Source organism: Neoarius graeffei, chromosome 5, assembly GCF_027579695.1.
Source record: "Neoarius graeffei isolate fNeoGra1 chromosome 5, fNeoGra1.pri, whole genome shotgun sequence".
Taxonomy (NCBI): Eukaryota; Metazoa; Chordata; class Actinopteri; order Siluriformes; family Ariidae; genus Neoarius; species Neoarius graeffei.
Window position 1 is genome coordinate 25407517 of NC_083573.1, and position 27062 is coordinate 25434578.

The 27062-nt window shown below is 44.6% G+C and overlaps 1 protein-coding gene and 1 long non-coding RNA gene across 5 annotated transcripts in view; one reads left to right on the forward strand and one right to left on the reverse strand.

Annotated features, from left to right (window-relative positions):
- The window catches only part of gtpbp10 (GTP-binding protein 10 (putative)), an 80973-nt gene extending 79298 nt beyond the window's left edge, over positions 1-1675 (reverse strand). For both annotated transcript variants that reach the window (XM_060921434.1, XM_060921436.1), the window contains exon 1: positions 1476-1675. In XM_060921434.1, the coding sequence (XP_060777417.1) occupies positions 1476-1508 (33 nt within the window). In that variant the 5' untranslated portion in view covers positions 1509-1675. The remainder of the gene's footprint in view (positions 1-1475) is intronic.
- On the forward strand, positions 432-25315 carry LOC132886588 (uncharacterized). 3 transcript variants are annotated; one of them, XR_009654712.1, is made up of 4 exons: positions 432-733; positions 23963-24095; positions 24218-24295; positions 24496-25315. It is a non-coding gene; the product is annotated as an uncharacterized LOC132886588 (long non-coding RNA). The 3 variants fall into 3 exon arrangements; XR_009654710.1 differs by having other exon boundaries at positions 719-2601; XR_009654711.1 differs by lacking the exon at positions 432-733 and adding an exon at positions 3382-3906.
- The last annotated feature ends 1747 nt before the right edge of the window (positions 25316-27062 follow it).

A 27062-nucleotide genomic window follows, 5' to 3' on the forward strand; every position in this document is an offset into this window, starting at 1 on the left:
TACATTTTACTGGGGCTTTGTGCTATGCATTTGTAACTGCAATATAAATTGGAGTAGCACTTACATGTATACTACTTACAGTATGTTGCATCTTTATATATATTTTGTCTATGGTTCACATAAATGGTAGAAATATAAACTTACCCTTTACGAAACAATCTGCGCACACTCATACGTATTTGTAGCTGGTCTCTTATGTCCGATCTGTTCAGATTTTCAAGCCTATCACTACGTTTACATGCACATCCAAATCGAGCTACTGTCAGTAATCGAGCAAAGGGTCCCAGCAGGGGTGCCAGAGAAATCCAATCCTACATGCACAGTGTTTAAATCGAGCTATTGTTATGAGGTGCATTGTGCACCCGAGCCACAGGTGGCGCTACATGCCCCATCGTGTTGGTACACTTCCGGTTGTCGTCATGAAGAAGAGCTATTCAAGCGTATAAACAAAGTGACTACAGGCGGAAATTAGCATGTACTGCTATAACCTGGTACAAACATCTGTCCTTACCACAAGGATAATGTTTAATTTGTACACTGTCCCTTTTAAAAATAAAAAACTCTAAGAAGAGTGCTTGTAGTTTGTATGTACAAACAGAAGTGTTCCTAATAAAGTGGGCGGCTAAGGTGAAGTGTCATGCCGACCGAGGCTTTTTTTTTTTTTCGACCGAGGCTGTTGTGTTTCCCGCTTGTGGTCTCGTCACTTGTCACTTCCGGAAGGGGCAGTGCTGAAGTAAGTAGCTGGACTGCGTGGCTCGATAGGGTTTACATGCACTAAGTAGCTCGGCAAAAATCGCATAATCTAGGTCGTGTAGCTCGATTGCGAGAAATCAAGTTCGATTCAATTTCAGCCTAGCTAAGGTGTTTACATGCCATTTAGAGCTTCGATTTCAGACGAGCTACGGCAGAAATTCGATTTTCTCTATGTGCATGTAAACGCACTAACTGTGTCATCTACGAGTTAGATCTTCCATTTGGGGTCCTTCTTGCATTTTAACAGTGGGTAAACTAAACAAACAATCTGACTCCAGCCTTAGCAGAATTGTTCGAGCAGCCGATAACTGCGCAAATTTGCGGCATTTCGTATTAAGGTACTTGTTGCTGTACATGCGTTATTCCACAAAGAAGGCGGACGCAGCTAAATCAGAGAGGGTCATGGGACTTCATGTGCAAACGGTCTATCGTGAAACGCGGGGCGCTTTTCACCTTGGCAAAACAATTACACATACGGTAGGATACACGGTGTGCGCAGCAGCGAAACTCCTCGTTTTAAACTCAAATCGACGCAAAACATCTCGAAGCGTCAACAGCAATAAAATAGAACATTTTTGCCCAGAATTCAACTTTGCAGTGAAAACCTTTAAACAAATGCTGATCAAATCAATTACTGGCTTTAATGGTAATGTTACTGATTATTATGGAGTAAACCGGCACTCACTCGCTTTGAAAATATGATGAAAACAGTTGCTACTAACCTTCCTGTAACACACTCTGCTAATCCACACCATGTTGAGGTTTCTACAGCAGCTACTCTATTATCCGTTTTAGCACATTAACCACACATCCAACAGATACAACAATCCTAAACAATAACACACATCTGCTTAACTAACTCATTAAACCTCAACCTGCTGCCATGTGTACACTACAGGAACAGCCTTTACAAACCGGAAGTAGAAAATATTCTGCCTTATTGTGATTGGCTCTAGGGCTCGTCTTATTGGCTGAAATTTGAGTCAGTTACATCTCGCTCAGCCTTTGTGACATGTTGCCAAGTCCTTTGTTTTCACGCATTTTGATGGGATTTAGTTCTCTGGGTTTTTGGCATGGATATGGCACACGACATTTGCTTGTTTATTGAATGTAATGTCTAATATCCTAGATTATACCAATATTAAAACACAATAAGTCAAAAGCAGTTTATTACATAGGTCTATTACTTTCCCAAATTTAGCATCAGGTCATGTTAAAGATCTTAGGCAAAGGTTTTCAATTTATGCACATTTGAAATTGTATATCTTAAAGGTCCCATGGCATGAAATTTTCACTTTCTGAGGTTTTTTAACGTTAAAATTAGTTCCTCTGACCTTCTTAAGTCACCCCAGTGGCTAGAAATTTCATAATGTGTAAACCAAACTATGCCCAACATTGAGAATGGCGCGTCAAAACGGCGCGTTGATAAGCTCTTCCCTTTCCTACGTCAGCAAGGGAGATGATCCCCACGCCCCCCCTCTGGATTCCCACCCACTGTATGGATTGCCCGCCCAGTTGTAGTGAGGAGACCATAGAGGACACAACAACATGGCATCACCTAAGCGAGCGAAACATGAAAATTGCGCTGTACATGGATGTGACAACACAGAAAAGAGTCTGTTTTTACTGCCGACGGGAGAGCCCCTGAAGACGCAGTGGCTTAATTTTATTTACTTCAATAATACACCGTCGAGTCTACCTAAGACAGTGTATGTTTGTCGGAAGCATTTTCCTGAGGAATGTTTCCACAACTTGGGACAGTACAGGGCAGGTTTTGCACATCAACTGTCACTGAAGCCTGGGTCCGTACCAAGCATCCCTGCCGCATCAGCAACAAACACCGAACAAGTAAGTGTATAACTGGTCGTTTTGCCGTGTTTTAAAATCAGTGAGTTAGCCTAGCAATGGCTACATTAGCTGTGCAGCTAAGCGCTTCCTGCAGTTAGCCAGGTAATCTGCGCTACAAAACTAAAGAGCATGCAGCATGCTCTGTTAAACTGAGTTTAGTCTGGAAATTGACTGTAACTTATGAGCTTATGTTTGACTATTGCTCCGCAATGCATGTCTTCTGTTGGATAAGCGATATGTTGCTGTAGTTGCTGCTTCTATCCTCTTTAGTTATGGAGTGCGTGTTCAAGCCTAGGGTATTATATGTTCGTAAACTACCACTCCGAACACACTCACTCTGTTCTCTGTGTCACGTTGAGTTTACGAAAGGAGTCCGAGGGAGAACGGGGTTTTGTCTTAGCAGCGTGGCTACAGGCGCTGATAGCAGCGAGTATGTGTGTGCGCAGCTTGGTCAAGCCCCTCCCCTTCCCCCCATGGCCCACCCCCACCCTCTACCCTTCCCCGCCTCCTGCTTCTCATTAGCAAAACGACGCACTGGGAAAAGCGCTGAAATGGGGCTTTCTCCCAGGAGGCTATATTTACGTGCCGAGGGTTCATTTCGAGAAAGGCTGCGGATATAACATCCGGAAGCCTCCACGAGCCCGTTTAAAGCATCAACAAACCACCATGCCATGGGACCTTTAAAAAACCCTCTGTAGTTTTCTTCTGGTCCCAAGAAGTATTGTTAATAAGTAATAATTAAAATAAGTTAGTGCGGATCGCGGCAAATTTCTGCTCAGCGATTTTCGTGACCAATCGGCGCGTGACGTCATTCAAGACAAACAAATCGCTTGAGTTGAGTCCACTTCCGTTTACTTGCATTGCTGTTCAGCTTGAGTGCAGACATGCGTTTGGGAATTTCCAAAGAAAAACCATGCCTTATTGTTGTGCAGTGAACTGTAACAACGGGACTGGTTCAGGAAGAAGTTTTATCTTTTTCTGAGAGAGGAGAAGAGGTGGAGAGAGTGGATTGTGCGCGTAAAGCCAGAGGGTTGGTTTTTTCCAAAAGAGGAGAAGAGGTGGAGAGAGTGGATTGTGCACGTGAAGTGAGAGGGTTGGCAGCAGGGTAAATATGCCACTCTGTGCTCTGATCACTTCAAAGACGATTCATTTTTGAAGAATCCCCATCTGTTGGAGAGTTTAGGTGTCAGTGTCGGACAGAGAAGGCTCAAACCTGATGCTGTTCCGACAAAATTCGAACACAAAATCAAGCAGTCAAAGAAGAAATGGACCAGCAACACTCAAGCAAAAAGGAGAAGATTGAAGGTAAACGTTTTTACCTTTTTCATTTAAATGCTCGGTAGTTTGAAAAAAATCATTGATAGACGAGATGAGATGTCAGGCCCGATATATTGACACCGGGAAATGCCTCGGATGGCAGGCTAATGTGGCCTACCGGCGCACTGTCAAGTAATCGGTACGTATATCCACTAGGGAGGGCGGTTTAATTATTGTTCAAAAGGGCTCTTATTTAGTATTACGACAAAAGTAAGAATTTATCATAACTACCAGGATGAATCATTTGGGCACGAGTCTTGTTGAGGTCTGGGGTCACCGCGATCAGAGTCAGCCGAGTTGCTGTCCGATTCCGAGGCTGCACGGTCAAACCAGTGAGCCACATTCACCGATTGCTTCGCAATGGCCATAGGTTCATACATATATGGTTTCATCTCTCGATATTCAATCTGGAGAGTTCCTACTTCAAAATCGCTATCGCTTTCAGACATTTTACACAACCTCTCATGACCAAGTCCGTACACGTGTGCTGGGTTTGCAAGTAAACACAGAACTGCTCCCAGTCTGTTTGCCTTGAATGACGTCACAATGACTGCCCCCTGGCGGTAAAAGTGTGCGTAAATGAGATATAAACAAACCTTCAGAACTTGCACAAACCAGTATATTTTAACTGTTTTATTCAATTTTAGGGTGCAAATTAGACACCAGGAAGATTGAATTCGCTTTTTGGGTCGTTCTTCTAGAAAACAAAGTTGATATTCTATGTTCCACCTCCGACCCTTGCCTATGACCTTTAATGTCACATCATACTATAGACGTTTTAATTTTGCACACGTCACAGGACTTGAATGACTTGAATGAGCCAAATGACACACGAATCTGGAAATGGGAAGCTACAAGCTTCCCATTTCCAGATTCGTGTGTCATTTGGCTCATGTTGACACAATAATCTCATCTGAAATTTTACTTTTTTTTTTTTTATTGTGCATAGCATTTTCCTATGTCCCGCGAGAACTATATCATGAGGATGAGATGTGATCATTTTGATGTACTGAGGGTCGCTTTTCTCCATTTTGGGACCATTTTCCTACGGTAAACAGTACATTTTCCTGAGGTAAACAGTATGGCCCTACAGAAACAGCCAAACACGAGGAGCTTTAACTAATTAGCATAACTATGGAACTGTGTCACACCAAGATGGCGATACAGAAAACATCGTAACTCTGCATCGACCTCGGAGAGTTTTGAGTCACAAGTATATAATGCGTGGTTGACATTCACAAATAGATCTGTGAAACAAAAGACGAATATATCTAATCTCTGTTACTGCTTTTGTGTTATCTTTTCTTTCTCTGTAAAATCAAAACATTAGGTGTAGAACTCCATACTCAAGGTCAAGGTTCTTTATTGTCATTTGCATGTTTTTACATGTAAATGAAATTTGTGTCTCAGGGCCAGCAGCATATATAAATAGAAGAATTAAAATTAAAAATAAATAGAAAAATAGAATAGAAAAAAGTGCAACCGTGATTAAAAAGTGTTCAAGTGAACAGTGAAAACTTCAATATGTGCAAAATGAGGGGATTGGGAGGACAGCATCAGAGCTTAGGCTTAGTGTTCATTAGTCTCACAGCTTCTGGGAAGAAGCTGCGCTGGAGCCTTGATGTTTTAGCCCTGATGCTGCAGAGTCTTTTTCCTGAGGGGAGGAGGCTGAATAGTCTGTGTGCTGGGTGGGTGGAGTCACCCATGATGCGGGCTGCTCTGCTCTTGCACCGACTGTTGTAGATGTCTTCTATGGATGGCAGGCTGCAATGGGTGATCTTCTGTGCTGTGCACACCAACCTCTACAGAGCCTTCCTGTCCACAGCCGAGCAGTTTCCATACCAGGTGATGGAGGAGGTCAGTGTGCTCTCTACCACACACCTGTAGAAGGGTCCCAGGACCACAGGGCTCAGTCCAGCCTGCCTTAGCCTCCTCAAAAAGTAGAGGCATTGGTGGGCCTTCTTGACCACGCTGGCTGTGTTCGTGGTCCAATTCAAGTTGCTAGAGATGTAGACCTCCAGGTACTTGATGCTGTGGACCTTCTCTACAGTTTCTCCTCTGATTTAGAGGGGGGAGGGGCATGGTCACCTCTCCTAAAGTCCACAGCCATCTCCTTTGTTTTCCCCACATTGATGCAGAGATTGTTGTCCCTGCACCAGTCCACCAGGTCCTCCACCTCCTGTCTGTATGCTGACTCGTCGCCGTGGGATATCTGTCCCACCACCGCCGTGTCGTCCGCGAACTTCACAATATGACTGTCCAGATGTTTAGCGGAGCAGTCATACATGAGCAGAGTGTAGAGGACGCAACCCTGGGGGGAGCCGGTGTTGAGGATGATGGTAGAAGAGGAGACGCCATGGATCCTCACTGTCTGTGGCCTGTGTGTCAGGAAATCCAGTACCCAGTTGCAGAGGGATGGTGGTAATCCAAGCGGCAGCAGTTTGTTGACTAAAGTCTGCAGGTCGATCGTGTTGAACGCCGAGCTAAAGTCCATGTAGGCGTCTCTGCTCTCCAGGTGGGTGAGAGCAGAGTGGACGACAGATGAGATGGCATCCTCTACAGACCTGTTCCTCCGGTACACGTACTGGTCTGGGTCCACATTTATGTCCAGCTTCTCCTTAATGTGGTCCATGACCAGGCGTTCGAAGCATTTCATGACTATCGGGGTGAGAGCCACCGGTCGATAGTCATTCATGCTCCTCACTGCTGCACACTTGGGCACTGGGACGATGGAAGATGTCTTCAGGCACACTGGCACCACAGCCTGGGAGAGGGAGGTGTTAAAGATGCCTGTCTACACCTCAGTGAACTCATGTGCGCAGGCCTTCAGGGCCCTCCCCGGGATGTTGTCTGGTCCTGCTGCCTTGTGGGGGTTGATGCGCTGCAGAGTCCTCCTCACGTTGTCTGCTGACACGCTGAATGATGGTAGCTCACCCTCTGGGATAGTGAGCCTAGTGTGGGTAGGGGGGGTCGGCGGGCTCAAAACGGGCATAGAAGGTGTTGAGGGCATCTGGCAGGGATGGGTCCTGAGGACATTTGGAGTTCTTCCTGTTGTAGCCTGTGGTTGCCTTTATGCCCTGCCACATGCTCCAAGGGTCGTTGGATGCAGAGTGGACCTGGATTTTGTCAGCATGTGCTCTTTTTGCCCATGTCACACCCGCTTGGAGGTCCCTCCTCGCTGCTCTCAGTGCCAGTGCATCTCCGGACCTGAAAGCTGTGTCACGTGCTCTCAGGAGATGCTGAACCTCACCATTCATCCACAGCTTCTGGTTGGGACGTATGGTGATGTTCTTGGTGGTGGTGACATCATTGATGCATTTCTGGATGAAGCCGGAGACGGTCAAGGTGTACTCCTCCAGATCTACACCTTCACCGGTGGTAGCAGCTTCCCTGAAGACCCACCGGTCCGTCCACTCAAAGCAGTCCTGCAGTGCAGGGACTGCTGTGCTGGGCCACACAGTGATGGTCTTCCGTGTTGGCCGGTTGTTTTTCAGCACAGGTTGATGGGCAGGGACCAGCAGGACGGAGATGTGATCAGAGAAGCCCAGGTGGGGCCGTGGCACCGCAGCATACGCACCCCGCTTGCTGGTGTAGACCTGGTCCAGAGTATTGCCTCCCTTGGTTGCAATGTCTATGTTTTAGGGCAGGCAGTCCATCAGGCGGGCATGATTAAAGTCCCCAGCAATCACAAAAAATGCCTCTGGGTGTTGATCCTGCAGCTCGCTGACATGCGCGTGAAGCTCTGTCAGTGCCATGCTGGGGTGCGTGCTCAGAGGAACGTAAACAATCACCAGCAGCACTACCATAAACTCCCAAGGCAGGTAATGCGGGTGGCACTTTAGCAACATAAACACAGATTCAGAGCAATGCTGGCTTACCAGGACACAGTTTGTGCACCAGTTCTTGTTGACATAAGCACAGAGTCCTCCACCACGGCTTTTCCCTGACAGCTGATCATGGTCAGCACGGAAGAAAAGTAGTCCGTCCAGGTGGTACACCGAGTCCAGCATGTTGTTGTTCAGCCAGGTCTCGGTGAGCAGGAAAGCACAGCAATTCCTCATCTCCTTGTGGAAGTTCAGTCTCAGCCTGAACAGGTCGATCTTGTTGTCCAGAGAGCAGACGTTAGACAGGAACAGAGTTGGAAGAGCGGGTCTGTTGTTAGCCCTTAGCCTAGTTAGCAGGCCGGCTTTCTTCCCCCTCTTCTGCCTCCGGGCGCACCGTTGTCTCCTTGCACGCTGCTGCTTTGTTTTCCTTCGTCCACTCTCCTTTAGCAGCCCAAAACATCCTAACGCTGCCTTGACGTCTGGTTTCAGTCCCACAATCAGGTTCCCCAGAATAAATAGGTCCTGTGTGCTGTGTTTAAGCCTCAGTTTGTTGCACGAGTTAATAGAAAAGGTAGGAAGGGGTCGTATGCTAACCGGGAGCCGAGAAGCCGCTACACCACTGCGTACCGCCATCTTGTGCTAATAAAAAAAATACTCGTTACCATAGAGCCGAGCCAATGCATTCTAAAGGCCTCTGCATGCTCTTGCGACAAGGCTTTCGCAGATAGCTTTTCGCAGACAGTTGTAATTTATTGTTGAGCGGGGATAATAGGCGTGCGCGATGTTATTCACCGGCACAACGCAAGGTGGCGCGAAGTCGCTAGGAGTAGTTGGTGGGTGTGGTTAGTGGAGTGTTTATCCTCCGGTTACTTATAATGACTAGAGCTTTTTTTTTTTTATAATGACTAGAACTGGAGTCGTATAGATGTATGTACTTCCTCACTTCCTCAATCAACCGCTCTTCGTGCTGCTCCATCTTCGCTCGTGTTTTTAAAAATGCCGGTCGTGAAAACAAACCAAACCGGGAAAGTAGGAAGTGCATGTACAGCGGATGTAGAGTGGACCAATCAGAGCCCTCTTGTCTGCGGCGCTGTCTGCGAGGCTTCTGCGGTGGTCACAATTTTTGGGAGGTGCGCGCAGAGCGTCTGCGAAGGTGGGGGGGTCTACGCAGACACTGTCTGCGACGCTATCTGCAAGGACTGGGTTGTCAGCATAAATTGGCCTTTAGGCTAAGATAGCTAAGCATGAGCTAGAATGATTTAGTTATCTCATCTCATTATCTCTAGCCGCTTTATCCTTCTACAGGGTCGCAGGCAAGCTGGAGCCTATCCCAGCTGACTACGGGCGAAAGGCGGGGTACACCCTGGACAAGTCGCCAGGTCATCACAGGGCTGACACATAGACACAGACAACCATTCACACTCACATTCACACCTACGGTCAATTTAGAGTCACCAGTTAACCTAACCTGCATGTCTTTGGACTGTGGGGGAAACCGGAGCACCCGGAGGAAACCCACGCGGACACGGGGAGAACATGCAAACTCCACACAGAAAGGCCCTCGCCGGCCCCGGGGCTCGAACCCAGGACCTTCTTGCTGTGAGGCGACAGCGCTAACCACTACACCACCGTGCCGCCCACATGATTTAGTTATCTGTCCAGAAAAATTCTGTCTTGCAGTTGCACTCGCTGGGCAGGCTTTCCTTTTCTTTTCCACAGGCTTTTAGCTGGCGGGAGGACAGAGTCCGCCATGTCTGCCCATGCCAACTTGTTTTGGTTAAAAGTAGGTCAAACACGCCCCCCCCCCCAATGGTGGTTGAGTGACATTGTTGCTCACTTGCTTCAACAAGCTCCGGAATCGTAAAATACGGGATGCTTTTTATCTCGGCAAAACATTTACACACAGGATGCATGGTGTGGTGCAGCAGTGAAACATCTTGAAATTCCAACAGCAATAGAAATAGAACATTTTGCCCAGAATTCAACTTTGCACTCAGAACCTAGAAGAAGAAGACGACGACGACAACAGTTCTTTGGGTGTATTTGTGACTTATAATTAAAAGTAGAAGGCCTTTCAGTTTAATAAAATCAGTGAAATTTAGTTCCCTCTGCAAATTGGTCATTGTGATATACATTTATTTCTGTTATATCTTAAAAAAAAAAAAAAAAAAGGCCATTCTGTGGCTGGGAAGTTATTTAATTTGAGGGGATTCCTAGCAAATTATGCACATGAAATCACTCGCTTCGCGCAATCAAGTAGACGAGGAATTCTAGTGTGCACATGTGCATGTTTACCTTTAGGTATCATCGTCATCTTTTTCTCTTGGATTTTACGGCAGCTAGCATCCAGTGTTGCATTACTGCCATCTACAGGTTTACCTTGACCATGTACTGACAGTTACATTTATTCTAAATGCTAAATGAACAGCTGATCACACCGAGGTGCTCGCTGACCACCGATATTTATTAGTTTGGTCCTGCATTTCCTTTCCTTCACAACATAACGTCTTTTCTTCTCGCTGTCCCTTGCTGTAGTTGATCTTCTACATTTCATTCGCGTCCTCCATTTTGCTCTCCTATAGAGATCTTGCAGTCACGTGACCGGAAAGTTAACAGCCGCCATCTTGTCGGTCAACAACACAGCTGAATACTGCTGCACTCGTGTACAGAATGGATCAATTTCAACCGACGGACTACACAGCTCATTTTTCTAATGAACAGATAACTAGATATATGTCTAAAATAAACGATCTACAGATTAGTGACCCTTATGGCTTACCAGACGGAGTTTTCACGACCGTGTCAGTGGATATTGAACTGCCAGAGGTGGAATACCCGGACGTGTATAATTACCTCATCAACTTTCCCTTGCTGTTCAGTGGTGAAGCACTGCGTGCTTATAAATCTTTGGACAGTTATCTCTACAGAAATTCAGGATTTATCAGCCCCCCTAAGATGTGGCATCTTGTAAAGAAGAAAATAATCCTCATTTGATGGGTAAGTCACTTAAGTATTGAGCACTAGAACTGATGCTAGATATATCAGTAGTATCTAGCATAGCACTGACCAGCCAATTATGGTTGAATCATACATGGCATATATATTTATTTATAAATCCTTATAAGGATTTATCCTTATATTTATAAGGATTTACTACTAAGACAGTGGTAAATTCTTATAAGTTCTTTACTGGGTTTTTTTGTACCACACCGCTAAAGACCCAATCCACCCCGCCCCAACCCTTTTCTCAGGCTCCCACTTCCCGGAATTTTTTTATTAGAGCAAGTCATAAACTTATGCTGCAAATAACCACATGGATATACTGAAATAAATACATGACGAACCTGAGATGAAATGGTCACTGCACAGGCGCCAGTGATCGTTCCTTCCAGTCGGTACCCATGCCTTGTTCTTGTTGTTTGGATCAGCCCGGCCGATAGCAGCAATCCATTTTGTGCGCCTGTCAGGGTCCCGTGGCAGCCTATGAAACTAACTTCCCATTTTCTGACCTCTCCTGTTGTGGCATTTATATGCCATGCAACTCTCCGGCATTGTGGCACAGTAATATTTGAATATTTCGGCGAAAAATAATGAAAGTCAGTGGCGGAAATATGGCGTTTAAACGACAAGATGGCGTTTGTCTACAATCTGGAGCGGATGTGACGTCACATGCAAGTGCTCCATTTCAAATTTGTATCCCACAATGCCTTGCGCAAACGGGGAAAGCCCACCATGTGATGCATGACGTAGTCTCTTCTATTCTCATCTCATCTCATTATCTCTAGCCGCTTTATCCTGTTCTACAGGGTCGCAGGCAAGCTGGAGCCTATCCCAGCTGACTACGGGCGAAAGGCGGGGTACACCCTGGACAAGTCGCCAGGTCATCACAGGGCTGACACATAGACACAGACAACCATTCACACTCGCATTCACACCTACGGTCAATTTAGAGTCACCAGTTAACCTAACCTGCATGTCTTTGGACTGTGGGGGAAACCGGAGCACCCAGAGGAAATCCACGCGGACACGGGGAGAACATGCAAACTCCACCCAGAAAGGCCCTCGCCGGCCACGGGGCTCGAACCCAGACCTTCTTGCTGAGGCGACAGCGCTAACCACTACACCACCGTGCCGCCCCCTCTTCTATTGTGTCATGATGAATTCATTAATTGTTCTATTTAAAAAAAAAAAACTAATAAAATTGGAAGTCTGTGCTTTGAATTCAGTAGCTTTCGGTCCATTAAACAAAAATAATTGGGTGTCCGGGAAAATTCTTTTTATGACCTAACCCTGAAAAATATGAAAGTCAGTCTACCTTTAACCCTTTGGTGACTGACCCCTTGAAAATGGTTCCTCCAGGAACGATGACGTTTCAGTTGTCAAGACAACGGAAAAACTAAAATACAAGAGCATTTTGTTTTGTGCACAAGAGCATTGTGACGTATCTTTCTGTTTTTGTATTTTAGTTTTTCCGTTGTCTTGACAACTCATCGTTCCTGGAGGAACCATTTTCAAGGGGTCAGTCACCAAAGGGTTAAACTAGTCTTCAACAGTATTCCTTGCAATGCCTTTGCTCCCCACTAGAGATCAGTGCAGCACAGTTTAATCCCTCTGCCCTACAGTATTGCTGGGTGTCACGTGATGTCACATCCACCTCATTAGTTATTCAAAACTTTAGCTGGTGGTCGACCAAAGCTCAGTTGACAAAGCGTTTGTATGGAGAAGGTGCATTGCTTGCATGAAAAATGCCTTACACTTGGGTTGTTTTAGATTGTTCAAATCGATCAAGCCGTGAAACTGATAAGTTTCTTCAGGGTTCCCCATGAACAAATAAAAATGGGTGAATGAACACAGGATTTCATAAAAAGATGTCGAGAAAGGTGGCTTTTGAACGTCTCACTGAAATCGAAGGGAGCCAAGTCGAAGCATGCTTAAGTTTGCAGTGATCATTTCGTGAAAGGCTTGTATATCCCTCTCAGCTATGTTGTTAGTGTTTTCCAAGTACTTTTCTTGCTACGTGTCGTTATTTTACAGTGTTTTTTTTTTAGTCACGAAGCGCTAAAGTTCCCAGCTGTTTCTTTGTTTACTCCTCACAAAGTCCATATGCATGAAGGTCGCGACAAAATTCTTACCCAGCCATACAGTAACAATACACCGTGATCACTTCTCCGTCTTGTTTAACTAAGATCCAGGTCTTTAAAGGGGTTTCTGATGATCTTTGTGAATGACTTACCTGAGAGATAAGAGCAAACACAAATGAGAATCAAGCAAACTGTTGTTTGTTTACACTTCAACTTACAGCACTTTGTTGTAAAGACACAAATGAAAAGCTTAAAAAAAAACACATGGGCAAAAACAATACAGGATTCATTCGGCAGCGACTTGATACTGAGGTCCCTTACCCAGCCACATACAAAAAAAGTTGTAAGCCTCCATACTCTTCCACGCTTTCATCTGTTTTGCGGTGTAGAAGGATGTCTGCAACACCAGATAGTTTGAAATGTTGGGGAACTAAGGGTTTCAAACTAAGGGTAGTTTTCAAGATCGCATGACAAATCCTTCTTTCCCAGACTATAGGGGTCTATTCCATTGCACATAGCAATCTTCTGAATATATCTAAAGCAAACAGTGGCTTCTAGATTACGAGCATAATAAGTTATTGCTAGTTGTTTGCACTATGGCAACCGTTTAGACCACCAGCTATTTCACTTCCGGTAAAACCGCTAAGAAAAGTCACGTGACTGAAACCCAGCAATACTGTAAATTACAATGCCATACCAATTATAAAAATATATAGTAGTTCCAATTATTTAAAACATTACCTCAGTTCCTACCTCAAGATTTCTAAGGTCAGCTTAAAATTCTTAAGAGTCAGTTACAAATCATATCTGACTCTTAAGAATTTTAATAGTTTTGACTTTCACTTATCAACCCCGAAAATAGATGCTGCTAAATTAAACTGCCCCAATTTAAAGTTTAAGGTAAACTAAATTCAGCCCAGCTGTAGACTATATATTCAATGGTGACTCCTCCGTTGAGGAAAGGGAGGAAGATCCTCCCTTAAAATTTTAAAGAAAGAATTTCCAGGACACATTAGTTTAAAAAAACGCATATAATTAATAGTCAAACGTTTAAAACATGTCAAAACAGTTGAAATAACTATATTTTATCAATTAAAAATGGAAGAAAAACTCGCCAAAATATCGTCCTCCCTAACCTCCTCATTGACATCCATTGTATGCGCTCAGAACATGGGCGATTCGCGGGCTCCTCTTTTAACATGGGAGTGAATGGGCGAAAGGGAGGCGATTCCTCCGTTTGGGCAGGTCTATTTGCCTGTCATCAAGCAGCCAATCAGCAGAGCTGCATTCGTCAGTGCGGCCAATCAGAATGAAGGGATGAGTTGGCGGGTTGAAATCATAGCATACTTACTGTCAGTGTCACTGCTGAGCTAGAGTAGTGTCGTTTTGAGTAGTGCAGACAGCGGAGAATTTGACTAATTGTTGGCTATTGCTTTGTTGTAGTTTATCAACTTAATAAAACGCGATGGAGGAACGTGACATTGTGTACACGATGTTAAATCAAATCAAATCAAGTTTATTTGTACAGCGCTTTTAACAATAAACATTGTCGCAAAGCAGCTTTACAGAATTTGAACGACTTAAAACATGAGCTAATTTTATCCCTAATCTATCCCCAATGAGCAAGCCTGTGGCGACGGTGGCAAGGAAAAACTCCCTCAGACGACATGAGGAAGAAACCTCGAGAGGAACCAGACTCAAAAGGGAACCCATCCTCATTTGGGCAACAACAGACAGCCTGACTATAATATTAACAGTTTTAACAGGTATAACCCTCAACTGTCCTCATGGGGCCGTCCTTCACAGGAGTGGGGCGATAAAACTCCGACCAGACACAGGGCACCAGGATGGATCAAGCAGGTCCGAGGGGCAGAAGAGGCCAGCATCTCAATCCCAGGATCAACATGTAACTCAGAGGGACAGATGGGGGGGGGGGGGGGAGAGAGAGAAAGAAAACACGTTGTTAGGTATGCCCTAAAAATGACAAGTATTAAATCTGTGTGGTAGGCTCGCAGAGACGAGAGTCTTTACATCAGGCATGACGCACAATGGCATGTTAATATGGTAAAAAATATATCATGACCTGCTCTGGCTGGATGCTTGATTGGGTGATGGGAGCACACTCCTCAGCAATGATGAGATGCAGATGGGACCCTTAGGCCTGGCCAAGACAATTCAGTTACATTTCACCGGGTCTGGGACATGCGACAGAATGTCTGACGGCCGATTCCCTGCAGGCTACGATAGCCAGTCGAGGTCCCCACCGTCTCCACCAAAAGATTTCCTGTTGACTCCATGTAACTCAGAGGGACAGATTTGGGGGGGGGGAGAAAGAAAACACAGGTGGTTAGGTATGCCCAATGTCACCTGAATAAGTAGGAACAGTATACATATTGCACCGAGTACAAGCAGGGACTCCGGCAACTAACTATGACAGCATAACTAAAAGGAGAGAGCCAGAAGGTAACACAGGCATGAGGGAGCCCCGGGACATAAAGCAGCCAGCCACTGCACCGTCAACAAACTCGAGTGAGCAAGCGAGTGGGGACTGACAGCATCCATACATCCCAGTTTACCAAAACACTCTATGTCTGAGGACCCTCCAGATCTACTCCTTTACCTCATAAACACCATTAACAAAAGGCTTGACTAAACAGATATGTTTTCAGCCTAGACTTAAATGCTGAGACTGTGTCTGATTCCCGAACATTACTTGGAAGGCTGTTCCATAACAGTGGGGCTTTGTAAGAAAAGGCTCTGCCCCCTGATGTAGCCTTCACTATACTGTTAAACACGCCATTTCAAACACTGGGTTATGAGGAGAAGGTTAGAATCAAAACCGAAGGGAGACCAGTTCCCCAACTTAACATTCAGAAACCGAATGGTAAGCTAAGTGTGTTTAACACCAACACCTCATGGTATCGGAGATACCCATGGCTAACAGGCAGTGTCACAACCAAACGGCTGTATTGCTGGCCTTGCCTGTTGATGGGTAGCAAATCCCAAACATGGTCTGTGCAAGAATTTAATGACATTAAAAATTTGGACAGGGCCACCAAGCGCCACGACCAGACCAAGGAACACGTTGGTGCAGCTATTCGCCTGAAATTGCTAGGCAGTGTGCCAGTTGACCAGCTAGTGGACGAGGGTGTGCGGATACAAGTGGCACAGCACAATGCTAAAGTGCGTCGCAACAGAGATACACTGAGGCGTCTGATTGATGCTGTGGTGTATTTGGGCATGCAGGAGCTGGCATTTAGGGGGCGGGATGAAGGGCCAAATTCAGACAACAAGGGAAACTATAGGGAGCTGACGGAACTGATTGCACGGTATGACAATTTGCTGGCAGAGCAGTTGCAGTCTTCTGGTGTTTTTAGTGGCATGTCCTGTGGCATCCAGAACGTCAATCAGCCACGAAATATCGAAAGAATTAAACGTGACTCCGTTTTTTTCATGGCAGATTGACGAAACCACTGATATAAGCTGTCATTCCCAGCTCTCAATTATCGTGAGGTTCGTGGACAGTCAGGGCATTATTCAGGAACGTTTTCTGGGCTTTTTCGACATGTCTAGTGGGAGGGATGCGCAGTCATTGTTTCAGTTTGTGCAGTCCGAGATGTCCCCTTACAACTTCGCTGAGAAGTTGGTTGCACAAACTTACGATGGTGCTGCGGTGATGGCCTCGGCTCTCAATGGACTGCAGGCTAAAGTGAGAGAGGTTGTTCCAGCCGCAACTTTTGTTCACTGTCACGCCCACTGCCTGAATCTCGTCCTTAGTCAAGGTGTCAAGGCCATACCCAAAGCGCGAGTCTTTTTTGCAAACCTGGGTGGGTTCACATCATTCTTTTCCAAATCAAGTAAGAGGGTGACACTACTTGAGGAATCTGATTGCACGAGAATGCCAAAGACCGCTCCAACACGTTGGAATTTCTCATCCAGGGTCGTGAATACCGTCGCAGGTAACCATGAAAAATTGCTTAACACGTTTACCCGCGTTCTAGAACATCCTTCTATGGATGATGAAACAACTTGATTGGTGGATGGCCTGAAGGCAAAATTGGAAGACTTTGAGTTCATGTTCTTGCTTTTTACTTTTGAGGAGCTGTTTGCACAGACCAACGTTTTATTTAACATACTGCAACAGAAAGTCATGGATGTTGCCTTCTGCAAACAGCCCATAGAAAACTTTATGCAGTTGCTTAATGAGCTGAAGTCAGACAGGGCTTTTGAGAAAACATACAGCAAAGCTGCCAGTCTCACAGAAGACCCCGAATTTGGTCACAGGAGAAAGAGAAGGCAGGGTGAGCAAGACCATCGCCAGGTCTATAAAACTCTCTATGACTCAGTGCATGACAGCATCAAGGCCAAACTCACACAGCGCTTCCAGCAGCTTGGCCGTTTGCATTTCATGGAGCTGTTAGACTTTGACAAATTTGAATCATTTAAAGCAGAATTCCCTTCTCGTGCATTGTCCAACTTGTCAGAGACATATGGGAATTTCTTTGATGAGGTCAAACTGAAGGTGGAACTGCAGCATTTCTACAGTGATGCAGAGATCCACTCTTCCATTACATGTTGATCCTGGGATTGAGATGCTGGCCTCTTCTGCCCCTCGGACCTGCTTGATCCATCCTGGTGCCCTGTGTCTGGTCGGAGTTTTATCGCACCGCTCCTGTGAAGGACGGCCCCATGAGGACAGTTGAGGGTTATACCTGTTAAAACTGTTAATATTATAGTCAGGCTGTCTGTTGTTGCCCAAATGAGGATGGGTTCCCTTTTGAGTCTGGTTCCTCTCGAGGTTTCTTCCTCATGTCGTCTGAGGGAGTTTTTCCTTGCCACCGTCGCCACAGGCTTGCTCATTGGGGATAGATTAGGGATAAAATTAGCTCATGTTTTAAGTCGTTCAAATTCTGTAAAGCTGCTTTGCGACAATGTTTATTGTTAAAAGCGCTGTACAAATAAACTTGATTTGATTTGATCTTCCCGAAAACTGTGTGAGGCTATCAGCTTCATGAAGTCAAACGGGCTTGATGAGGCAATGTCTCAGGTGTATAGACTCATGTGTCTGATTGCCACCATTGGTGCCACCTCAGCAGGAGTTGAGAGGAGCTTCTCATGTCTGAAGCGCATAAAAAGCTTCACCAGAAACACAATGGGACAAGAGAGGTTGAAAAGTTTAGCAGTCCTGTCAATTGAAAGGAGGATGCTTAAATCTCTTCAACAAGATCCCCAGTGGTATGAGCAAGTCATTGACAAATTTGCCACCCAGACATCCAGGAGACTTGACTACTTTTTTAAATGAATTACTGTTTTAAATTTGACCCATTCACACCTCACATAGCTCATTCAACAAGCATTACACTACATGGTATTTCCCATGCTGATGTGTCCTCAAAAACATTTTACTTTTATTTCTTGCAGTAACAAAAAACCCCATTTTTAACAGAGCTTATCTTTAAAAATATACAAACCCCCTAACAGTTGTAAACACCCACACAAACTTCCAACCTCTCTCTCTCTCTCTCTCAACCATCCACCTATCTATTCACTCACTGTCCTCCCCTATTTTTATGACCACCAGTCGCCACTGAGATATATATATATATATATATATATATATATATATATATATATGCATTTTCAGTAGACCCAAAGCCTCTCTGCTCTGCTGCTGTCTGTTAAAGGGTACCGGTACAGCATTTAAACATGATTGACATCGATAGTACAAGCACTAATTATAATAATGCACACAAGTGCAGTCACCTGATTAGCTATCATAAGTAACTTTATGTCCAAAAGCATGTGAAGTTTTATTACACATGGGCAACCAATATGGTGTCCAGGATGTGACATCAAGTTGTTGATAGTCAGGTACTGGAAGTTAAATGTAGCCGATATAAACTAACGTGACCAGACGTCCCGGTTTGATGGTTTTTTGCACTACCGTTTATTCTTGTTCATGTTTTTTTGCACTAGTGTTTTTTGCCCTTACCTGTCTTGTGTCTTTGTCAAGTTTTTTGTCTCTTTTTTTTTTTTTTTTCCCCTCCGGACTATTTTTGCCATTTGTTTTTTTGTTCTGTTTGTTTACCTTTTTGACACGCCCTTTTTCCCTGGATTAAATCACCTTATTTATTGGATAACTGTCTGTGTTTTGCATTTGGATCCTATCTCACCACACCTCCACTGCCCCTAACAGGCACTACGTTCAGACTGCAACCTGAAACGACCCATATCCGATTTGTTGTGAAATCCGATTTTTTTGTTAGGCCGTTCACATTACCAATTATATGAGACTTGTATGCGATCTCCAATATGAACAGAAAACGACCCAAAAGTGTCCCGCATGCGCAAATTGACACATAATAAGCACATCTACCTAATACGTAAACAAAAAAAAAGCGCACTCTTCAAGTTTAATGATTTTCTTTTTTCGTTTGTTTGTTTAATTATCTGGTTAGTGTTAAAGTGTGAGGTCTCGTGTGTGTTTTTGTTTCTGAACTGAAATGAAAACATGTAGCCTGGTAACGAGGGTTGACTCCTAAATGTCTCTCTAATTTCTATATAAGTGCACTACATGTTACTAGGAAGTAATGGATTTTTAAACTCTATATAGTGCACTCGAGCTTCAGTAGGCAGTCATTTGGGATACGGCCGCTGTATTACCAAACTCTTAATTCAGGCTTAATAATTTGCACATATTTATTTCGTCATATTAATAAACTTTTTCTACATTTTTATAAATATTTATTTAGATTGTTTATAGCCAGCTGAATTCTGCAACTTCTCTCAGCGCTGGCTCAAGGTGCATAAACACCAGTGCAGTTTGCTATGGAGATGAGGCGAGACCTGGCGATGTGGTACAGGATGGTTTAAGTTATAAATCAGTTATAGAAACTGTTTTATTTAATCAGGCTAACAGATAAACAGCCAGGTCCCTACCAAATCCACCATTAGCTTGATCAATTCTATAAAAGTCTATTTAAATTCTGAAAACTGTACAAATGTTGTTGTTTTCCACCAAAGAGGCGGGATTAGCCAATGCAAAATAGTGACGTTTGTCTCTTGTTGATGACGTGTAGGTCGCATGAATGCGACCTGTCTGGTCAGACTGCAGTCGCATGTGAAAATATCGGATATGCATCGGATTTAGGACCACATATCCAAGCGGCCTGGGTCGCATGTGAAAAAATCGGATCTGTGTCATTCAGATTGTCAATAACAAATCGGATACAGGTCACATATGGGCAAAAAAATCGGATATGGGTCGTTTCAGGGTGCAGTCTGAACGTAGTCAGGAACACTTCGAAGAAAGGAGGGCTTGCGCTTCTATCGTGGAAGCTCCATTCACCCTATCATCCAGTGTCCAGTCCACCCGCCATGCACCAGCTCCGAGGAGACCAAGGCTGATTCAGTGAGTCCCATGAGATCACTAAGAGTTCGATCTTTCAAGCTTCCAGTGTTACTGAAACTGTCTTCCTCTACCCAAGTACTGTCTGCATTTATCGACTCAGGGGCAGAAGGAAACATCATCTCCAGCTCAGTTGTCCAGAGGTTCAGTCTACCTATAAACTCACTGCAGAGCCCACTCAGCATCCGGTCCATCAATGGAGGCCCTATAGGGGAGGGCCTTGTCACCTCCCAGACCCCTCTCATGCATATTCAGGTGGGAGCTCTTCACTCTGAACAAATCTCACTCTTCGTCACAGCTACCAAGCATCACGACATCATCCTGGGCTATCTGTGGCAACAGCTTCATGACCCACTCATCTCCTGGCAGAACAAGGAGATTCTCCAGTGGTCCTCAACATGTTTCCAGAACCACGTCCGACGTCCTCAGTTAAGTCTTTCCTCCACCTCTGTAGAGAGTCCTCACCCTGACTCCCTGGAAGGGATCCCCATGTGCTACCTAGATCTAGGGGAGGTCTTCAGCAAGGGCAAAGCATGCGGCCTACCCCCACATCGTCCACACCTCCTGCCTGGTACTTCTCCCCCACACAGCTGCATTTACCCTCTATCCCAGAACGAACAAGCTGCTATGGAAGAGTACATACAGGAGACCCTCAAACAGGGGTACATACACCTGTCCACTTCACCAGCATCAGTGGGATTCTTTTTCGTGGAGAAGAAAGGGGTAGACTTCATCCGCGTATAGACTTTTGAGGACTCAATCAGAGATCAGTGAAATACCCGTATCCACTTCCACTTGTGCCCTCCGCATTGGAACAGCTCCGCAGCACCACGATCTTCTCCAAGCTTGACCTATGTAGTACCTACGTAGTACCTACAACCTGGTCCACATCTGCAAGAGTGACAAGTGGAAGACCGCCTTCAGTACCAGTGCTGGCCATTTTGAGTACCGGGTCATGCCTTATGGCCTCTCTTCGGTGCCAAGCATGTTCCAGTGCCTCATTAATGACGTGCTGCGAGACATGTTGGGGAGGTATGTCATAGCTTACATCGATGACATCTTGATCTACTCCACTGATGAAGAGAGTCATCTTAACCATGTTTGATCAGTACTCAAGCACTTGTCTGAAAACCATCTCTGTCAAGGCTGAGAAGTGTGAATTTCACATGCGTAAGATCCTCCTTCCTGGGGTACATCATCAGTGCTGAGGAGGTCAGCATGGACCCCTCCAAGGTAACTGCAGTCACATCCTGGCCCGTACCCACCTCGGTGAAGGAGCTCCAACATTTCCTAGGCTTCGCAAACTTTTATCGTAATTTCATTGAGGGTTCAAGCACCCTCGCGGTGCCCCTGACCTCCCTCCTGAAGATGGGACCCAAATGCCTCTACTGTAACCCCACAGCCAAAGAAGCCTTAAACAGGCTCAAAATGGCTTTCACCACAGCCCTTCAGCATTCAGACCTGACCTGACCTTTCATGGTTGAAGTGGATGCCTCAGAGATTGGTGTAGGAGGGGTTCTCTCCCAGCGCTTTGGCGAAAGGCCCAAGCTCCACCTGTTAGCATTCTTCTCCAACAAGCTCACTCCAGCAGAGGGAAACTATGATGTTGGGAACCAAGAGCTACTGGCCATCAAGCTCACCTTAGAGGAATGGAGGCACTAGTTGGAGGGGGCCACACACTCCTTTTGTCATTTTTACTGATCATAAGAACCTCGACTATCTCAAGAAGGCAAAGAGACTGAACCCATGCCAAGCCCGATGGGCACTGTTCTTCACTTGTTTCAACTTCACCATATCCTATCATCCTGGCACCAAGAACACCAAGGCTGACGCCTTGTCATGCATCTTCAGCCCGTCTCTTCATGACCAGGAACCTCATCCCATCCTGACACCTGAATGCTTCATCCAGGCGATCACTTGGGACCCACAACCACAGAATCCTCCAGTCAGCTGCCCACCGGGCCTTCTGTATGTCCCTAATCATCTCAGGAGCAGACTCATCACATGGGCACACACTTCATTTAATAATCATCTCAGGAGCAGACTCATCACTGGTCATCCCAGCAGCCATTGCACCCAACACATGCCGAAAATTACAGGCATGCTACATCGGACCGTACAAGGTGCTCCGGCGTATCAACGAGGTTTCCTATAGATTTGAACTCCCACCTCACAGTTGTTGGTCACCCACCTTCCATGTCTCCTGCCTCAAACCCTCCATCCAGGGTCCCCAGTCTGAGAACATGCCCACCCCCAACCACCCATCTCCTGGCCCAGAAGGAGAACCCATCTACCAGATAAATTGGATCCTAGACTCTAGGCGTAGAAGAGGCCAGCTAGAGTACCTGGTAGATGGGGAGGGCTATGGACCAGAGGAATGAAACTGGGTGGGAGCTAAGGACATCCTCGACCCTCTCCTTACTCAAAAATTTCACAACCAACACCCCGACAAGCCCGCACCCAGAAGAAGGGGGCATTCTAGGAAGAACGTAGCTCCTGGAGGGAGCTTCTCAGGGGAGTTCTGTCAGTAACGTGATAGAGAGTGCCACTTCCAGTCAGACTACAAACATGGCCAATCTGAACAACACCCAAGAACCACAGCGCCCTCTATCACCTGTCTTTTTAATTACACCTGTCACTCATTTTCTAGTTAAATAGCCCATGATATATAAACACCTCTCCCATACTCACTTGATGTGAAGTATCATTCACTGTCTTACCTGTCATACCAAGCCTTGTTATTCTGCCTGGCTTATCGTGTTCTCGACCCTTGTTATTGTCTCGTTCTCGTCACTCTTTAGTCTAGCCCTTATTACTTTATCTGCCGATCGAATGACCCCTGCCTGTCCCTCGACTTCGATTGTGTCTAGCATTTTGGATTTGTCTGCCAGTCTGTGTTCCCTGCTCTCCCCTGCACATACATCCAAAAATGCCTGCAATCTGACAGGGAATACAGGTGTAGATATGCAATGTGCCACAATAGTTCATATGGCCTAAATACAGGGGGCTGCAAAAGTAGGTATACAGTAATGAAAAAAAAATTCTAGTATTAAATGAAATCTAGCACCACTATTATAATACTGGAATAATCCTTACTGGATATCTACTTTTGCAGCCCCTTGTATATGTGAGTGACAGCTCAAAGTCAAGTGTGAATTTATAACAGAGCAGCGCGGAGCAACGGACAATTAAATTTGTATCTGTATTTACACAAGATAGATGGGTGTTATCCAGTGCTTATTTTTAATTTACTTTTTAAAAAATAACTTGGGATTATTAACACCTTTTAACACATTTTACACTCATCGAAAGCTCAGCTTTTAGGTAGTGCCTTAATGGATATATTAGCTTTGAATGTCGATACTATTCTAGCTAGTCGGCACGCATGGCGTGAATCCCTTTTTTGTAGACGGTGTTGGAATGTTGTTGGCACAGCATCGGGTTGGAGTCTAACGCGGTGTGCGTAGCCCAAGACCTCGGCCTGTAGATTCCTTTCAAAGCAATCGGGCTCAAAATGGTCCCCGTAAACAACAGAATTTCTACCAAAGGAGAGTGTTTCTAAAGTGTGATCTGTTCCCAAGTTGTGTAGCCGCTGTTTAGCAAGTCATTTATGTTGCTCAGTTGTCAGCAATGGAACACAGAAAAAAAATGCTTTCTCTTATCACATTTGTTATTTTTGTAACCATAGGCTTTGCATACCACCTTTTTTCAACAATGTTTTGTACATCCAGGTACATTGTGGTGTTAGGAGCAGCGAGCTAATCAAGATACAGGACCTCCTATCAATGATTCTACGTCATGCTGACCTTTGACACCGCCAACAAAATGGCAATATGGCTACACCCTGAAGTGGAACTTAAGCAAGTGGGAATCAAAATTATTTTAAAGCACTGCTTTATGCGACACAGTGTAACAATACAAAGCGGTCAAAATGCATTTGTGAAAAATGTGTAATATTTCTAACCAATGTTTATTTTTCTCTGCAGGTACCCTTTAACTCGAACCGCTCAGTCAGAGGCACAAGCAAGTTACACAGAGGGGGAATGAACTGGATGCACTTTTCAGTTCAGTGACGTTTGATTGAAGTTCTAAATTAAGTATTTAAGCTACATGTAACATGTATAAATGTTTTCTATATATAGAAATACATTTCTTATAAAAAAAAAGGACAGAACAAAAAATTAAATTATTAGTAAGTTTTTTTTGTTTGCTTGTTTTGGGGGGAGAATTCTTATTGTTTGTTTGTTTTTGTCTCCACTTTCAGATTAACTGCGTCAATCTTTCAGATTAACTGCGTCACAGATTAACTGTGTCAAAATTGTTACTTTTTAAACTAAAGCGATGAAACCTTCCACGCTGGACCAAATACCCGAATTAAGCCTCAGGTGTGTGTTTGCACTCGCTCACGCTACAGCCTTCCATTGCTTTGAGTGCCAAGTTTCTGGCTGGAGTCGGGAGTGTGCCTCCGGGACGCAGCGTCGCACATGCTAATCCAGGCACGCGCGGAAGATGCGTGCGTTTGATGGTGTGGCGGCGCTCTGGGACCACTGATCTCTACATAAAATATCTGGATAGCTCATTGGCCAGTTAGAGTGAAGCCATCTGGCCGCCCTATTACCACACACATTGGATCGGTATGGTCATATCTCTGCCTAGGAAGCTACACAAAACTGGACATGGTATTCATCTAATTGTTGAGGGGGAAAAAAGCAAACTGGACATATTATTTGTACATGTGTATGTCAGTGGGTGAATGATTGATTTTTGTGGGGGTGTTTGTGTTTTAATCATAATGTACAGTATTCAATATATTTTATCATCATGGATACATTCAGGAAGATTACTGTAGACTATTATTATTATTATTATTATTATTATTATTATTAACTAAAAAATACATAGACAACATATGCGTAACAGAGAAGAAAACAAAGTGTACATTACAACATGACAAAACAATTCTGGTTTATATAGAGACAGTATGTCAGTCAGAGTCCACAAAAGTAACGTCATTTCCTGTTGCCAGAGGCATGTGAACCCTCATATACTATTCCAGATCAGCAATAAAAAATAATAAAAACAAATACATTCTATTGTACATGTAACCTACTTCAGCTCACACTATTAAGAGTAATCGCTGGAGGTTACAGACGCCTATACCACTATATGTTTACCTTTTGGACCAGCACATCAAAAGATTAGGCTTGCTACTGGAGAAAGGGGTATCAGAAATTGCATTGAGTAGAAGAGCAAAACCGTACACAACTCACAGGTAAGTTTTATGTGCATTGTAGTAACGCATAAACAAACAACAACAAAATAATAAAATTAGAATGTCCTTCAGTGCATGAAAGGTCACAATATCACTCCAGAAATGAAATATATAGATCAACCGGGTGGATAACAAAATCACAGTTCTTATCTCCAATTTGGTTGGCTCGCCACAACTGCTGGAAGCTACTGTACCTCCACCTCTACAGTATGGAAGTGATCACAGCAGAAGAGTCCATGCGCTGCTCCCAGGGTTCACAGAAGAAGGAAAACCATAAAAAAGAAGAGAGACACACACAAAAAAAACAGCCTGTGTAGGCCAAACACCAAGGTTACAATAATGTTGTTGATAACAACTACATATACATGTATATCCATATGAATTACAATCACTACACTAATTAAAATATGGCTAAACATCAACTTTGTCTCATGTCTTTCTTCATCTCCACTCACTCAGAACCATATGAGGTGAGAGCCACGTAACAATATAAACGAGCTATATATTTTCTTAGCATGAACATTTCTCCTTTAATACAACATATGAAATTAACAACTTGTTCATCCGTACTAACTTAACTGGCATATACACATTCAAAACGTCATTTATGAGTTAATATCAATGGTCACTCACCAGATATCAAAATCCTGTACACACATACAGTGGCACTACGATCACAGCTCACGCCAATCCAGCTTCCAACCGCTTTCAAAAACACAAGGGACATGGGAGTTCAGCAACGTGCAATTTCGTAAATGGAACTTTCCATCATTCGTATGCTAACAGTTTAAACTAGCAGCATAGCCAGCAATTTACTTACATTTCTTCTAGTGTCCATCGCAAAAAAACACAAAATCTTCGCTCAGCCAGCGGGCAAAAAATTTTTATGCTGTTGACTCTTACAATGACAGCAAGAGGAAGGTAAAATGCCGAAGTTTCAAGTGCTCAGTGTGCAAAATCTGCCGCGAATGTCGGCAAGCAACCGCCTCCAGAGAGGAAAACTAATGCCGCTTTTCCACTACAAACGCGGCTGAGCCGTGCCGTGCTGAGTCGAGCTGAGTCGAGCTGAGCGGGGCTATTGAAGTTGCATTTCGACTACAACCGCGCTGAACCGTGCTGGCTGGAAGTGGGTGGACACATTGGGTGGAGTTAGCGAAAGTGGGTGGACGTCACGTGATGTCGTTAAGCAGCGCAAACAGTGACATCAGTGACAGTGGCGGAACAAGTCAGAGCCGGGCCGGGGGCGGGGCAAATGACCGGGCCCTTTATTAAAGCTTATCATAACATCATTTTAGGTTACAAAATGTCCGCGACTGCGGTGTTTACCAATTTCAACACTACCGGGTGCAACTATGTTATTTAGTAGTACATCAAGTCCTTCAAACGAACATGTAACTCAGAAACAAAAAACATTAGGATACTGTACATGGCTCATAATAAAACATCAATAGCCTATACTGCGCACATTGTTTGAAGGGCATACGAATGAGCGCTCAGAGGTTGCAACGGTGACAGGAAGAGTCAGAAATAAAAGGAGGGCGGTGCAAACCTCACTGAAT